At 39.6% G+C, this 17,557-nt stretch overlaps 1 protein-coding gene across 1 annotated transcript in view; it reads left to right on the top strand.

The window, feature by feature from the left end:
• The window catches only part of LOC139147039 (arylsulfatase B-like), a 53,218-nt gene extending 42,390 nt beyond the window's left edge, over window positions 1-10,828 (top strand). Inside the window, exons 10-17 of the mRNA XM_070717891.1 lie at window positions 5,088-5,151; window positions 5,605-5,702; window positions 6,510-6,646; window positions 8,171-8,235; window positions 8,890-9,028; window positions 9,631-9,689; window positions 10,280-10,375; window positions 10,520-10,828. Of these exons, the coding sequence (XP_070573992.1) occupies window positions 5,088-5,151; window positions 5,605-5,702; window positions 6,510-6,646; window positions 8,171-8,235; window positions 8,890-9,028; window positions 9,631-9,689; window positions 10,280-10,375; window positions 10,520-10,689 (828 nt within the window). The 3' untranslated portion in view covers window positions 10,690-10,828. The remainder of the gene's footprint in view (window positions 1-5,087; window positions 5,152-5,604; window positions 5,703-6,509; window positions 6,647-8,170; window positions 8,236-8,889; window positions 9,029-9,630; window positions 9,690-10,279; window positions 10,376-10,519) is intronic.
• The last annotated feature ends 6,729 nt before the right edge of the window (window positions 10,829-17,557 follow it).

Here is a 17,557-nt window from a genome sequence, read left to right as displayed (position 1 = left end):
AACTTCTTGATCAGCCTTTGAGGTTTTCTTTTCCCGTACTCCCCGTGTCACGTTAGATGGACGTCCAAATTGAGCTGACTTGTGAAATATCACAGAAAGAAGTTGTGTAACTTTTTGTCAGCTTTGCATACAGTGCGTTCCCTTATGATTCAGTATAGTAAACCTGGAGTCACCTCAACAAATACACGACAAACTAACTAGACCAGTGTTCTTTATAAATCAAATGGTCTTACTAGTCTTACCTCGTCTTGCGCTACCGAAACGTTGCTCATATTGTCCTGTTCGGTGATTCTGTTGTTTGTTTTGCTCATGCTAAAGTGTTACGAGGTGCCGCATTAAAAAGCAAAACGTCATTTGAAGTTAGAGATTTTCTTCTATACAAGACCATTGCAAACATAATGAAATTTCAAAACACTATAAAACATAGGCTTACGTAAAACGTGTTGGGAGAAGGTATCAGAGTAGGATGGTAGTATTCTCAGTAGGGTTTCATCATCTATACCTTATTTTCAACCCATGTTCTTTTCGTACATAGCATGTAGTATTCATGGGTAACATCCCCCACGGTGTGCCCACAACCATACCATATTTACCGAAGAGACTGAAGGACAACGGCTATGCAACATATGGAGTCGGAAAGTATGTAACAGACTGAACATTTGAGTGTACATATATTTATAAAACATTAGTCTACATTAAATCAATCATCCATTTTTCTCACGACGCTCTTGATGCCAGTATTTACCTGTCATCAGTTCATATGCTACCTCAATTGTTTGCTATCCTGGTCTTTCGCACAAACTGTACATAAAGTAGAATGCCATTCGCATTGCATTGCAGCACGATTGCCTGACACTGTTAAAGAAAAACCTAGAATCTGTTCAGTTTTTGTTCCCCAACATGCTCCTCGAAACTTACAAAGGGTAACGTCAAAGTAAATTATCATCGAAACATACAAGGGGTAATGTCAAAGTTAATATTATATACCCTTCATTACTATTGTATTTAACAAAGTCTAACCGAGACCGCTTTCTTAAACTTTGCTGAAATATATTACTACCGTAAGCCTTTATTTGTTTAATTTTTTGATATATTCATAAGCATCCAAGCAAGATAGGAATAAAGGGAAACAGTCGTCGGAACTGCGCCTGTGCGAGTTTTTGTTTACAAACAATGTATTTCGTGTACGATATCTACATTCACCTTATCATTATATAGCTGCAACATTTAAATTATACGATGTAGATTGACAGCCATCTTTTAACTTTTATCAATCAGCATCGTACCTGGGGTATACAATGTTTACATTGGTCGTGTGGGTCCCATACGACCTTTGAGCCCGGTTCCGACGACTGTAGCCCTTTAAACGTTGTGATTTACAGGGCGAGTTTGATGTGCCATTTACGTCTGTCCACTGTACACGTGAAATAAATCTGTTGAACATAACTCAAAGATATGCTATGACTTTTTGGTCTTAAGGATACCGATAAATGACTTCTCTTTACCAGATGGCATCAGGGATTCTGTAATGAGTCATTCATACCGACGGGAGAAATGCGTGGATTTGATCACTACTATGGATTCTACCAAGGAGGCGCTTACTACTATTCCCACACCACTTCAGAAGTCGGTAAGAACTAAGTTCTTGTATTCCATTAACTGACAGTTGATGCTCATTTTTGTCTAGAAAATTTCAAAGACAGCAGGCAATTGGGCGAGGGGGAAAATATTACATAGGTTGGTCGACGTTTCCGATTGTCAATGAAGATTTAACGACACCTTTCGTAGGCGCTAAAGGTATATTGAATGTGCTTATGATTTTCCGCATGTTTTGACATCGTGTACTTTAACAGGATGCCGCACACGTGTCTGCAAACGCCACAACGATTTGACCATCTTGTCCACCCCGTTCAGCAAAGCGCCGGTGGCCCTAAACTGAAATGTATCCTCGACATCCGACAACTACCGACAATTATACAATCTTCTTCAACTGTATCATCACGTTCACTACAGGCTACAACTGTATGGTGACGACCGCCATCACTCCCGTCTGCATGCCACAATATCGCCCTCAAGTCTGACAACCGCCATTATTCTAAATAGCCGTTTACGCCGCTTCTCTTTAATACTTTATTTTAAGACTACAATTACCATAATATCTGACTAGTACCATCTAAGGTGTCACTGAAATCTAACTAGTAATAACTCCATATTATTTGACAACTGCTAAATGAGTTGACTACCAGCAAATCTATGAAAGCAACTGTTGCTGTGGTATTAAACATCTACTGTCCGCAACTCTCACATTCAAAATCTCGAAATTGCTTTCCCCTTAGGTCCAAAGAGAAAGAACATTACAATGTTTGGATTTGACTTGCACGATGATGGCAAACCAGTAGACGGTCCCGAAGATGCCTGTGTTTACACTTCCGTAAGCATCCAGACTTTTATTTCTTTCTTTTTTCGGGGAGTCGGCTCTTATTAATAAAACACTCTCCGCTTGACGTCTCTTGCTTGGACATAGAGGCTCCACAATAGACGCCGATATGTTAGGAAGAAATTATGTGCGTTAAGATAGTTCGCGCCTCAAGAAAGACTGAAACCATTGCTCACCTCGAGAAAGACTGAAACCATTAATATTGCTCAAACTTTTCTCAAGGAAACCATTCCTTTTGGAAATTAAGGATAAAATCAGAGGTCACCGTGCAAAATTTAGTTACCCAATATTTTAATCGACCCTTGAAATTCAAAATGGCCGCCATCCCTGTGTTATCTTTATGGGGGAAAATAAAATTCCCGACTTTCACAAAATTAAGCTGGTGAAAACTGTTATTACTCCATCAGATTTAGAATCAGCCCCCACAAGTGGTGGACCAAAATTGTATTGTAAAAGTTTGAGAGTCCGAATATCTGTTCCCGAGGCGCATTCTAGAAAATCGCAGTTCTTATTTGACACTGTTTGTATGGGTTCACAACGGGACAACTTCTATTTGACAACTGCAAATTTATAGCTTCGTTATCTGTAGCTCCTGCCTATTTCAAATGATTTCTGTTTTCTCTTTGAAAAGTAAAGTGGCTGTTCCTGTCGAAATACCTACTGTTCAGTTTCTCTGTTCAGTTGCGTATGCAAAAGCAAACGTTGTTGATGATTAAATTCTTTGGTACCGACTATAATTCATTTGCCAACGATGACATTGCAAAAAATATAATAGTCAAAATAACTAAGGAAAGAGAATGAAATAATATACTATATGTTGATTCAAGATACCGAAAGTGTTATCTGTACTACAGCTTGTTTCCCTTGAAGGGGGCGCTGTACCCAACACGGCGTATATTTGCTCAAAATCACTTTTTTTGCAAGTATTCATTCAATTTTAATTAATTTGTTAAAACATTCGTTGGGTTCACCTTTTAGCTTGTCAGTCAGTCCTACGTTGCCTGATAAATAAGTGTTAATTTAAGTGTTACTTTATGCAAATGCATGCAAATCACCCGATTTCCTGGCTTCCCATTCTCCCAATTTCAAGATTTCCAAAGAATTTAACTTCACTCTGGCTTAGTTAATTTTCTGAAACTTTCACATTATCACATTATTATTTCACATTATGTTTTTTAAATGCTATGATATAGAACCCCTATTATGTTTGGCAATAAAATCTTACATTTTGAATAAGAGACATTTTAATTTTGCTAATAATGTTTTTAATGACTTTTAGTGTCAGTCTTTCAACCCATATCATTTTAGAATGGGGACAGATAATGCAAAATGAAATAGTCGTATACTCTTATTTCATGTGAAATATTACACTTCAGAATAGAGTAACACGATTGGAACTAATTTAGGATAATTGGATGGTGAAGTAATGTCGATTTAATCTGCAAATATCATCTCATCTGCTTTTCTTTTTTTAAGATACACACTGTTTTATTATGAGTAATTTGTAATATTGTAACATTCAATGATAGAGCACCTAATACTTTTGAGAAAATTGAAAATTATAAAGATCCAATTATCCCAAATTAGTTCCAATCGTGTTTAGTGTAAAGTTTTTTACTTAAATTAATTTTTTATCATTCATACTCAAAGTTCTCTAGTACATAACCTTTCACGGTGACCCACTGATTAATATTCTTGATTTGGTAAGAGAATGGTTGAAAAAGTTTCATTGAGGAAAGTTTGAGCAAAAGTCTAAATCTTTCACTTTCTAGGTGCATACTACTTTAATGTATGTCTTGTGAAACCATGAGGTACTCAGTCATAAATCATAATTCCTTCCCTCTTTGTGTCTACAGTCTCTATCCGGGTACTTGAACGATCTTTACTATAGTGTCCAACTACTCTACTAATACTATCAATCTTACGAATGAACTTTTTGTAACGAATCAAGCATTTTTTCTTTAATCATTTAGGAATTGTTTGAGAGGAAGATGCTCGCCAATATCAACAATCATGATCCATCCATTCCAATGTTCCAGTACTGTGCCTTTCAGTTGCCACACTCCCCAAGAAACGTAAGAGCTTTCCTTTATTTTGCAAAAAGTGAACATACGTTTGTTATCAAACTTCACTGTATTTGTAAACATATAAGGCGTCCTTCATATACCATAAGCCTGAAATGACCGAGGTCGGTACGCCCGATGTTTACAAAATTACTTGGAGGGACCATGCAAGGACCGTTACAATGAAGTTAAAGCTTCCTACACAAACGTTGATGGGTTTCGGTCTCGTCTACATTTGCTCAAGCAAGCGACATTGCTCTGCGGCTCACACCATTCATGTTCATGATAAATTTTACTTTCCATACTCCTATTTTGAAATCACGGTCACAAGATGGCATGTGACTCAAATCAGTTAAAGACTATGGAGGGCGCTTGTACCTGCCTTGTTATCAAACTTAGTGATTCACTTGTATTTCCAATACTGCGCAGCTTTAACATACTCAAATATATTGAAACAATGTTTGTAAATTCCTACTTTTATGATTATTTCTTTGCCCTTGTCGTTTTATTTGAGCTGGGCTCACACCAGATATATAAAAAAATCGGGTCATTCGTATTGGCAATTTTGATTTCAATTTATGATGCAGGTACCACAGGAGTATTATGACATGTATCCTTGTATTCTTGATGAAAACCGAAGGATTTATTACGGTACAAGTTTAATCTGCCTTATTCTTTGTACTTAATCTGTGTAATTCTTGGTGCTTCAACGATTTCCACTTCCGAATACGGCATTCATAAATGCTTATTTAAGCTTTTGGTGTAAAGACGCATTTCATCCGACCAAAGCTTCCACGTTTGTACTCATTGGTCACATATACAAGATAGTCACATTGAACGTTTATGTACTTGTAATTACTTAAACAACCGAAAAAGTATTGTTTGACAAATAAACCGTACACAACGGCCACAGTAATTCTCATTGCTTGTCTGCCTCTCTGGTGGGTTAGCTTTAAGAATACACCACAGCTGCCTTTCTCCCTCTTGTTAAATATGGGAACCTCCTTTATTTGTCGACCATAAATAAATAAAGAAATAGACGGACAGATGATTAATATGTAAAAGTGATAGAAGATAAAATAACATTTCATTTGCATTTTGCAGGACAAATTACCTACATGGATACGATCGTTGGCAACATTGTTGACGCGCTGACTAAAAAGGGAATGATGGACAACACTTTATTTATCTTCCATTCCGATGTAAGTCATCAAACATTGTTTCTCTCTTCTCACAAGCGCTCAGTTCAAAGGACGGTCCACTTATAATATCCTTTTAGTGATATCGTTACCATGTATATGGCTGAACGCGACGGAAAGAGCAAACGAGCTCTTGTTAGTAAAACATGAGCCCCGTCATGCTTTTAAACTGGGTCTATATATCCAATACAGGCTTCCCATGCATATTCCATAATTGTATCGAAATAGAACCTATTCATTTTACAATGACCCGTTGTCAGTCAGATGTCAGAACTGATAATCTATATAAACATGACATTTTCTTCTTACCTTAAGGTAGTTTTCACCTCGAAAATGAAATATTTAAACAATTTGCTCAAACTTTCCTGAAGCAAACTTTCAACCATTCTCTCTCAAAATCAAGAATGACAATCGGGGGTCACCGTGCAAACTTTGGTACTAGAGAAACAAATTACAAAATATTTACCGATATTTGAAATTCAAAATGGCTGTCATCCCTGTGTTATCTCTACGGGAAAATAAATTCCCAATTTTAACAAAGCTAAGCATTATTTACTCCATAAGCTTCAAAATCTGCCCCAACAAGTGACAGACGAAAAGAATATTGTAAAAGTTTGAGAGTCCGAATACCTGTCTTCGAGGCACATTCTACTTAAGCTTACAATTCGACCATGAAAACTTAAAGGTCTCTACTCTCCTCTTATTCATGTACAATTTTCACAACCACTGGTCATCCCAAATGTTCTCCATGCCCCTCGTCAACGTTTAGCCCCTCCTGACGATATCTGTGTCTGGCTCAAAATTGTTTAGAACGGGGGCAACACCCACGAAGGATGTTCCAATCATCCATACAGAGGCAGTAAGGGTACATACTTCGACGGTGGAATAAGATTGCAAGGATTTGTCTCCGGCTATGGCATAGAGAAGACTGGATACACCCATGAGGGGTAATGTCGTTTATACTGAAATTGTCGTTGCTTCTGGATATGAATGTACGTATATGTATGTATGTGTGTAAGTACGTAAGCAAGTAAGTAAGTAGGTATGTACAGTATGTATGTATGTTGATAGGTATGTGGGTAGGTAGGTAGGTGCATATCAGCTGTTGAGTAGGTTGGAAGCTGGTTTGACCTCTGCCTATTTGTGCTTGAAACCTACCTACCTGATTGCCTACCTACCTGTCTACCTACCTACCAACTAGGTAGCAGGAAGGCAGGATGGAAGGTAGGTAGGTAGGCAGGCAGGCAGGTAGCTCGGTAGGTAGGTTTCAAGCATAACTTGGCAGAGGTCAAACCAACTTTCAACCTACTCAACACATGATGACCTCGGATAATCATTTAGCGATTACTTTGTGTAGAAGATATTAAACATTCGCATCAAACTCAATACGGTCAACCCAAACAACCATTCGTTGCCCATCAATAAGCAAGTCTCATCAACTTTAGGTTCCTCCAGTCCAACGATGGTTGAAGAAGTCAGGAAAATTACGCCAGTGAATCACAAATGAATCTAAATCGTGTCATCTTGACCCTATTCAAACAAATTTACCTAAGGGATTCTCAACCGTGTCTTACCTTCAGTTACAATCATCATCAATTTATTGCTATGATGGAATAGTTAGTACCTGAGTCATTGAAATCGGCAGTAGTAACACCACTGCTGAAAACCCCTTCACTTGATTCTGAAATACTCAAGAGCTACAGATCAACCTCTAATTTACCATTCATATCCAAAGAGACAGAAAAAGTTGCTGTAAATCAACTCAATGAGAATCTCACCAGCAATTCACTACTTGAACCCCTTCAGTCCGCATACAGAAAGTACCACAGTTTGGAAATATGCACTTCTCAAAGTCCACAACGATATTCTAATGTCACTTAATTTACGCCAACCCGTCATACATGTTTTACTCGACTTGTCTGCTGCGTTCGACACTATTGATCATAATATCGTTCTGGAGAGACTAGATCTTGTCGTTAAAGACATAGTCCTGCAGTGGTTTCATTCTTACCTCTTCAACCGATTCCAATCAGCTATCATTGATGGGAAAGTGTCGACAAACAAGATGCTGCATTTCGGGGTACTCCAAGAATCTGTTCTCAGCCAACTAGGACAAAACTTAGGTCATACGGAGACCGGTCATTCGTGTACTCTGCTCCATTCTTATGGCACCAATACCCCATGAGATTTGATCTGCTTTAACACTGGAAAATTTTAAGTAAATTAAACATACCTCTTACAGGGAGCTTTTGTGATTAACTTTATTCAGCGCCAGTGAGCATCCCTGATGGAAACTAGACGCTATAAAAATGTACTGTTATGTATTATATGCATTGGTAGGTAGGTTGTAAACATAGTGTTTCGCGATGAAAATTTATGTGCGTGGCTTTGGTGTTTATCTGTAAACAATATTCTTGTCTTCTTGATTGAGTGGGTGCTTTATTAAAATACTCATTCTGTCTGTTTTTCAGCATGTTCCATGTCACTGATATGTATCCTACCCTCGTCAAAGGAGTTGTTGGAGGAGAAGTTGGGAGTAAGTATATGTCCATCTTCCTTCGGCGAACATTACGCACAAATGCTAGTGGGGTGGTCTTCTTATGTTTGCCAATTGTGTTTTCAATCCAGTCGTAAGTCTAATAAATCACCTCTCTAGATGCACACCGAAACAAAATTTCTTCGGGTGAGTAGTAAGTAATGGATATGGCTGATGATGTAAAGTTGGACAAATCTATGATGTTTGATCTGGACGAAACCAAGACACAGTAATGGTTTCTTAGATATATTATGACAATTTTTTTCTTAAAAATGGATGAATTTCAAATTGTGCCTCGGGGACGTACATTCGGACCCTACAACACTTACGATACTTTTTTTTGGTCTATGGTGTACCATACCATACCACGCCCATTTTGAAGCCAATGGAGTGATTAACGTTTTCATCTTCTTGTTTTTGTGAAAATTATATATTTGCCTCGTTCGTTGAGTTAACACAGGGATGGCGGCCATTTTGAATTTCAAGTACCCGTAAATATTGGGTAACTTGTTTCTCTAGTACAAACACAGACCCTAAAAAATATTTTCGTTCTTGGTTCGAAATGGAATGGTTTCAAGTTTGATCAAAACTTTGTCTTTCAATTCGAGGTGCGTATTACTTATCTAATCGACAAATGCAAAATCTCAATGACAGAAATTGACGGGATAAACGTCTGGGAAGCATTTTCGACGGGTGCAGAATCTCCTCGCACTGAATTCCTCATCGTTGTCGACACCGAATTTGCCGATCAGCCGAGAGATAACTTTTTGGGTGCAAACGTCAGTGCAATCAGGTAAGTCGTTCTGTCAGGCTGTCAATGTGGGTGCACCATGATCACTTCTGTGTACACGAAGTCTGGAATTAGCTGCCGCAGGACTCCGTTGTCGTGAGTGAAACCAGCACCTGTAAATTCCTCTGATGCAACGTTGGACGCGAACAGCTGAATGTATCGTTTAGTGCACAGTGGTAAATGCTTCGACATGTTTTGGTAAGATTTAGTGCGAACTTGAATGCAGGCAGATATGTGAACCCACCATCAAGGTGGTACGGCTGTAATGTGATGAGAATAAACCATGTTATCTAAGTTGGAAGAACAACAATTCTGCGTTATCACAAATTATTGATTGTCATTGATTGCAGGAGCTACTTCTTCCGACCAAGTTTACCCCAAAGCACTGTCGAAACCGTCTTTAAACCTTTTACAACTGTATGCCATCATTACACTCTTTGTCAAAACTTAAATAAGCAGGGTCATTTAGTACATTACGTGCCGCTTTATTAAAGTCACTGCGCATCATATACTGTAGAAAACCATTAAAATGAGATACACGATTGTTCTAGTTGTCACAAAGACCTACTCTGAAGCTGATAAATCCGTTCTATTTCGCTTTTCAGAGTCGGTGACTACAAACTCATGGTAGGATTCCCGTCGTTCTCATACACCCTCAAAGATTGTAAGTATAGAAAGAAGAGAGAGAGAGAGAGAGAGAGAGAGAGAGAGAGAGAGAGAGAGAGAGAGAGAGAGAGAGAGGGAGGAGAGAGCGAGAGAGAGAGAGAGAGAGAGGAGAGAGAGAGAGAGAGAGAGCCATTACCGTCGTTGTCATACACTCACAAAGATTGTAAGTATTTATTTGTTGCTAGTTGCAACCGTTTTAAAGCAGGGGCTCACTAAACATAATAGGAGCAGCAAATTACACAGGGCACTAGAATGCAAATAAAAAGTTACGGAAGAGTTAGATGAATAAATCTAACAAAGAAAACAAGCCATTATTATCAACTAATAAACCATATTGTTAGTGGCTGAGCTGAAAAGAAAATGTTAGTTTAAAATTTCTTCCTACTATGGAAAGGGGAGAGAAAGAGAGAGAGAGAGAGAGAGAGAGAGAGAGAGAGAGAGAGAGAGAGAGGCGGAGAAAGACGAACGAAGGGGGTTTGAGATTGCTGAACTGGGTGATTGAGACAATAAGTCACTATAACACAATATTTATTAATTACACAGCATTTTACGGCCATTAATTCTAGATATTGTATGTTGCTTCCACAGTCGGTTGGTACCCACCACTGAATACTATAAATCAAACAGTGATACCGCCACCGGCGGAAGACGAAGGGACGGACGTATTCTTGTACAACCTCGCAGGTCAGTTGGCTATTTTACTTAACTCACAAAGCACAGTGAAGGAACAAAGTCAACACCAATACAACTTTTCATTTCAAGATACTATCTTCAATGGGTCGATGACACAAATATAACTGTTGAACAAATATTTGCTTTCATTCCCAGATGATCCCTTGGAGAAAAGGAATTTGGCCTGCCGAATGCCGGACAAAGTTGCTGAACTTCGCGAGAAACTTAAGCCCTATGAAGCTATCGCATGGACCTACTGGCCTAACGCGACCGACGCTGCCAACCCCGATAATTTCAATCATTTCTGGGACATCGGTTGGTGTTAAACACTTGTCGTTGACCAGACACTGGACTGTTAGATGACTGGACACAAGAACCCTGATACAATAAAAGAACACTTCATGATATGATTAATGTGCATGCTTGAAACTATATTCGCATCGACTCTATTCGGTGTAGACAGTAGCTGCCGAACACAGCTTACTGAAATAGCTCATCTATGTTTATGTTAAGCGTAGTGGTGATGGGTAGGGGTATTTAGAATTATAGGCCCAGTCTTCCGTTCCAATGTCTTTGCTGTAAGACATTGTGAAAGACCATCTGAATAAACATTAACGTTCGCCCAAGCAGCATATCTTTATTGTCAGACGCTTTATTGGGGAGCTGTCATTATTTACTGCCTGGGGGTCGGAGGAATGTGAAGGGGGGGGGGGGGTTCACTCAAAAAATTGAAAACTTCAAGGGGGTCACTCAAAATATGGAGAGGAAGAAGGGGGTACTCAATGTTTTGCGCGAAATAAATTGAAACAACTCTCAGATTGCACCACTGCACATTTCTCAAACTTTTCGATGCGAGAGTGGGACACCCCTCTCTCGTGCTCTCCCCTCTTGGGTCTCCTAACAGTTTTACTGGTAAAAGACAAATTGAAAACACCTCTCAGATTGCACTACACAGCACCATTGCATACATCAATTGCTCAAAATTTTCATGGGATCTAAGGACAAAACTGAACTGTGAATTAATCCTTTATTATCACAGAAACACGTGTTTTAATTGACCTCAGTTCAATGACCATTTTGATAGTTAGATATAGTATTCAGGCTTTCATTAGAAGCTAGCAGCTGGAGAAATGACACAAGAAGGTCACAGATTTTCCATTCCTGCATATCCAGTTGTCTTCAATCTCTGGCAAACTGAGAACTGTTTTTCACAAAATGTATTGTCATTGTTTCGTTGTTGAATATTGTGACTCAAACACTGATCATGCAAAAAATGTAAAAAAATATCAGTGTTCAAAGTCTTTTTCAAACAGTTTTACCGAGTGCAAAATAAATTGAAACACCTTTCAGTTTGCATCATTACGCACATCAATTTCTCAAAAGTTTCAATACGAGAGGGGGAACCCCCTCTCGTGCTCTCCCACTTGGAGTGTTCTAACAGTTTCACTTTGCAAAAAAACCCAAAAAAAAACCAAATTAAAAACACCTCTCAGATTGCACCAGACTGCACCAATGCGCACACCAATATCTCAACATTTTCCATGCAAGATAGGGGAAAACCCTCTCAGACACTTTTACCTTCAGCCTCTCGCGTGTTCTCCCCATGTACTTTCAAACTCTGCCCAGTCAGATATCCTAGTGAAAACTCTGTTATTTATGGTTAGATACTGGTTATAGCGTGAGCTTGTATATCTTTATTTTGTTGTGACTTTGAATTTCATTTTGATGGTTTCACCTTTTTCAACCGTCATGACATAACTGATGACAATCTAGCAGAGTACATCAGGATTTGAAAGGTCTTTACTGTTGCTGTATTTTGTAAATTTTACAAATACATGTATTGGTATTTAACTTTTCTAAGTTGGGGGGGGTCAGTCAAAATTTCAGACGTAGAGAGGGAGGTTACTCAAATTCATCATGGTTGGCGAGGGGGGAGGATCACTCGAAATTTCGGATTTGCCGATGAAATTCCTCCGACTACCCCCAGGCCGTAAATAATGACGACTCCCTTACACCACAGTCCCTCCGCGAGTGGGCAAGTCTATCGAGAATCTGGTAAGAAACTTTAGCACCGGGAGTCAGTTCATTGTTTGTAATCATATCGTAATTTCTCGGGTGATCTATCATTGGTCACGACAGTAAATGGCAATCAGCTGTCTTGTCCAAAATGTTTCATACAACCACCTGTCGAGTTCGTAAAGTGGGCAATTTCCTCGAACGATCCGAGTAACTGACAAACTGCGACGTAACAGCGCCGCCCCTGAAAACAATTGGAACTAATTTGGGATAATTGGATCTTCATATTTTTCAAATTTTCCAAAAATGTTAGGTTCCCTATAGTTGAATGTTGCAACATTACAAATTATTTATAAAAACAAGTGTGTAACGTAAAAAGAAAAGCAGATGAGGCTACATTTGTAGATGAAATCGACATTACTTCACCATCCAATTATCCCAAATTAGTTCCACTCGTGTTCCTGGTGATTGGTACCTTTTGACTGATCACTATGGTAATTTTATGCAGGTGTACATGGGTACAGGGCGACAGTTGGTAAGCTGGAGCTTACCTCACCGGTCTTCACACAAACGTGTACACGCTTCTTGAAATTCTGCCGGATCTCTCCAATGCCCAAAATTTCCATTCTCGCGAGCCAGAGTATAATTTCCGCTCCGCGGACCTATGCAAACATCTTTGTTGGTAGCGCCAAGCTGTTGCCGCAAAGGAGCGCGTGGTTTACGACGATGGAAATTTCAATAAAGGAGATTTTACAGGTGGAAAGACTGAATGAGCAAATCACCCTTTGCGTCAATAATATTAGTATTTGGTCGTACTGTTTCGTCACGAGGATTTGTTTTCAGTTTTCTGTCGATCTTTTATTTTAGGGAGCCGTCATTATTTGCGGCCGGGGGTCGGAGGAATATCGAGTAACCCCCATTGCCAACCATGATAAATTTGAGTACCCCCTTCTCTAACTCAGAAATTCTGACTGACCCCCCCCCCCTCCCCAACTTAGAAAAGTTAATACCGATACATGTATGCGTGGAAAATTTTGAGAAATTGATGTGTGCAATGATGCAGTCTGGTGTAATCTGAGAAGTGTTTTTAATGTTTTTATTGAGTAAAACTGTTAGAACACCCCAGGGGAGAGCACAAGAGGGGTCCCCCTCTCATATCAAAAATTTTCAGAAATTGATATGAGAAGGTGCAATCCAAGGGGTGTTTCAATTGTTTGAAAATTATATTTTGAACACTGATGTTTTTATTTCATTTTTTGCATGATCAGTGTTTGAGTCACAATATTCAAACACCAAGCAATGACAATACATTTTGTAAAAATCACCATGAAGTCAAAAAATACACGTAAAGATGCACAAGTCATCAGATTCTGGAAAGACTGCAACTTACCCACTGACTTATCTGTACCTTCGTGTTGCTCAAAATGCGCTGACTGAACGTTGAGTACGATGTAGACTTGGTTCAAGTCGGTGAATTTCTAAAAAAAAATTTTGCAATAGTTTATCTTGTGTCTCTCCTACTTCATACAAACCTATTTGGACTTTGGCAGCCTAGGCCAGGTTTTCCTTGCGATTAATTGAAGGCGTTACCTTTGAGTCTGGGCAGTAGTTAGTTAGTCTCTGCCGGATTCCGGGAGAAACTTCCTGTATAGCGTTCACCCCACTCATCGCGTTCACTTGAAACAGAACACAAATTATCGCGTTCACCCCACTCAATCATTCACAAATCACAGACTTGAACCAAGTCTAAGTACGATGCAACTATACTCAACGATAATATCGATTTCGGGGGAAACTTCCTGTATAGTGTTCACCCTACTCACGCGTTCACATGAAAACAGAACACAAATTATCGCGTTCACCCCATTCAAATATTCACAAATCATTGACTTGAACCAAGTCTAAGTCCCGGTGGTCACAGTCTCGGAGCAGCCGGGTACGCACGCTCGTTAGAAATTTCGCGGAAAAGGTGGTGATTTTCGTCGGACATCACGGAGACATCTAGGTCCGTGAAATCGAGAAAAAGGGGACTTTTTCAGATCACCCTCCGAGAATAGGTCTGGTTCTTCTCCCAAGACGCTTTCCCAGCAGCGGTCCCCCAAGCCATGATCCAGAACCGTCCCGGGAGAACCGTACATCACATCGTGAAGGTGATTGTAAGTCAGCACACTTGCTTTGAAATTGGTAAATTATGGTATTCAAATGTCTTGGCAAACAGGTAAAATTTCCCAGATATCGGAAAAAAGGGGATGTTTTTCGCAGTGATTTTCTCCCAGATTTTCCCAAAAAAGGGGGTGTTTTTCAGAGAAAAATTCTGGGAAAAGGGGTACATTTCAAACTCTGCTAACGAGCGTGGGTACCCACCCATCCAGAGACTGCCACCACCGGGGTCTAAGTACGATGCAACTATACTCAACGATAATATCGATGTCATCTGTGAGGGCGTCCTCGATGGAAGGTACACGCACCGTTGGACGGTGGTACACTAGACTTGGTTCAAGTCGGTGAATTTTAAAAAAAATAAAATCATTTATAATAGTTTCTCTTGTGTCTCTCCTATTTCGTACAAACCTATCCGGAATATGGCAGCTCACGCAGTATTGAGTTAGTTACTGCCGGATTCCGGGTGAAACTCCGCTATATAGTGTTCACTCCACTCATCGCGTTCACCCTACTCATCGCTTCCACTCACGCGCGCGTTTCACATGAAAGCAGAATACAAATCATTGCGTTCACTCCACTCAAACATTCACAAATCACAGACTTGAACCAAGTCTAGTGGTACACGTAAGTGTCAGCTGACAAGACTGGTCCCTTTGCAACGAGGCAAAATTTACTCGACAGTCATATATATATATATATATATATATATATATATATATATATATATATATATATATATATATATATATATATATATATATATATATATATATATATATATATATGTGTGGTGTGTGTGTGTGTGTGTGTGTGTGTGTGTGTGTGTGTATATTTATATATGTATATATTACATATGAGAGAGAGAGAGAGAGAGAGAGGAGAGAGAGAGAGAGAGAGAGAGAGAGAGAGAGAGAGAGAGCGAAAAACCCACACATACAATGACTATATGCAATAAAACATGTTAAACATCTGCTCGTCATAAACAGGACGAAAAGCTTGTCGAGAGATGCGGGTATTGCACTTTTGTAAAAAATATATTTATGTTTTATTTTGAATCAAACCTTTCCAGTATGGATGCAGTGTTCTGATCAAGGGCGGTGAGCCGATAAATCTGATCATTACGGGAGTTCAAAAGACTATAATGCCTCCCCCTCTCGAAGAATTGGGCAATGGTGTCAGAGGGGAGAAGGAATATTGCGACAGTTCTCCGAATACCTTTATGTATTACTGTACCCTTGAAATATTGAAGTTTCTCTTGTTACTTACCAATCAATGGTTCCGTCACTCATGTACTATAGTTTGTCTTTGGACGAAAATTGATGAATAGGGTGTTGCCCTGTTTGCCTCAGACAACAACGAAATAAACACGTCACGTCTCTTGGTAACGCTTGACGGAAGCGACAGCCCGGTTTCGCGGGTGTTGTAGCGTAGAAGATAGAGTGCAAGAGCTCTTTAAGTTGCCTCAGAAACAAAGACGTGGTCACTCAACCTACACTGCAGGTGATCTTGATATTGAATTCATCATTTCGATCGTACAACAATGTTCAGCTATCAATTTTTATCTCGTAAAGGGAGGGTGTCGTCGGAACTGCGCCTGTGCGACTCTCTCGTTCACAAGCAATGTATCTCGTGCACGATATGATATCTGGATGCATCATCTCAACGTAGCTGCAACATTTAAAGTTTACGATGTACATTATGACAAACATGTTTTAAACTTTCATTAAACGCCAACTATATCTTTGATACTGATTTTAGATTGGTCGTATGGGTCCCAGGCGACCTTTGAAAGTAGCTCCGACGACCCCCTCCCATCAAACGAAAAACAATTTTCTTAAAAAGCTATTTGGCATTTCCTAATTTATTTATCATTAAAGTGTGTACAATTGTAGAATTGTCCTCGATACTCTTCAATGTAACGAAAGCTTGCAAATTCCCTCCTAAAAACATTTCTTCTTTTCGGCGGAACTCAGCATGTCAAGCTTGGTGAATGATACCAAATATGCTACCGACCCCTTCGGTAATGAGGGACATGGAGGGGGGGCACGCTCTATTCTTTAAAACACCTGGCCAGGTTCCAAATCGGAACTTTAATGTGATTTGCGGTCGATCAATCAAATTTATATGCCGGTAGAAAAGAAGTAAGCAACGCTATTTTTACCCGTGAACTCGTCAATTCGATGGGTGTGCCTCGAAAAGGAGACAATCCATCATTGCTTCGCGATGGCTGGAAGGAAATGTGAACGTTATCGCACAGCCTGTAGATAGCTATACGTGTCATCGGCCTTATCGGATGGGATTTCGAAACTTGTTCTGCGGGACGTCCTTAAAATCTGCAAATGCCTTCGTTCGGAATCTGTAAAGGTCGGCTTCAGGATAACATAACACAATTCTTGGCAAGGTTCACGCTCTTGGTATGTTCAGAGTCCCTTTTGACATAGTTGACTAATAAAGCCAAAAGCAAAGTCCTGTGGATAGAGGGACTGTCAAAAATTTGGGATAAGCGACTGTCGACTGACCGATTTCAAAATTCCTACAGGGAGTACTTTTACATCGTACCAACACAATTCCGAGGTATTTTAAGCCCGGCGGTGGCAGTCCCCGGGTTGGTGGGTACCCATGCTTGTTACCCGAGTTTGAAAAGTACCCCCTTTCCTAGAATATTTCTGAGAAAAACACCCCCTATTTGTGGCAAATCTGGGAGAAATTAGCTGTAAAAAACATACCCTTATTTTCGAAATCTAGGAGGTTAGTATGTTGACTTCCAGGGTTGACCCTGGAGGTTGACTTTGTATACATGTACATACATCACAAATGTTTGTCCTCACCTGATTTTAGTCACATTCATACACAATCATCTTCCTTATCCGTTTGGATTATGAAAGGACTACCCCTAATCTCGGAGGTTACTCTGAAAAAGTACCCCTTTTTCTCGATTTCACGGACCTAGAATCTCCGAGATGACTGAAGAAAAACACCCCCTTTTCCGTGAATTTGGTAACGCGCATGGGTACC

The sequence above is a fragment of the Ptychodera flava genome, chromosome 13, assembly GCF_041260155.1.
Source record: "Ptychodera flava strain L36383 chromosome 13, AS_Pfla_20210202, whole genome shotgun sequence".
NCBI classification, from domain to species: domain Eukaryota; kingdom Metazoa; phylum Hemichordata; class Enteropneusta; family Ptychoderidae; genus Ptychodera; species Ptychodera flava.
Note: the sequence above shows the minus strand (reverse complement) of the source record. Positions and strands in the feature narration are given on the sequence as shown.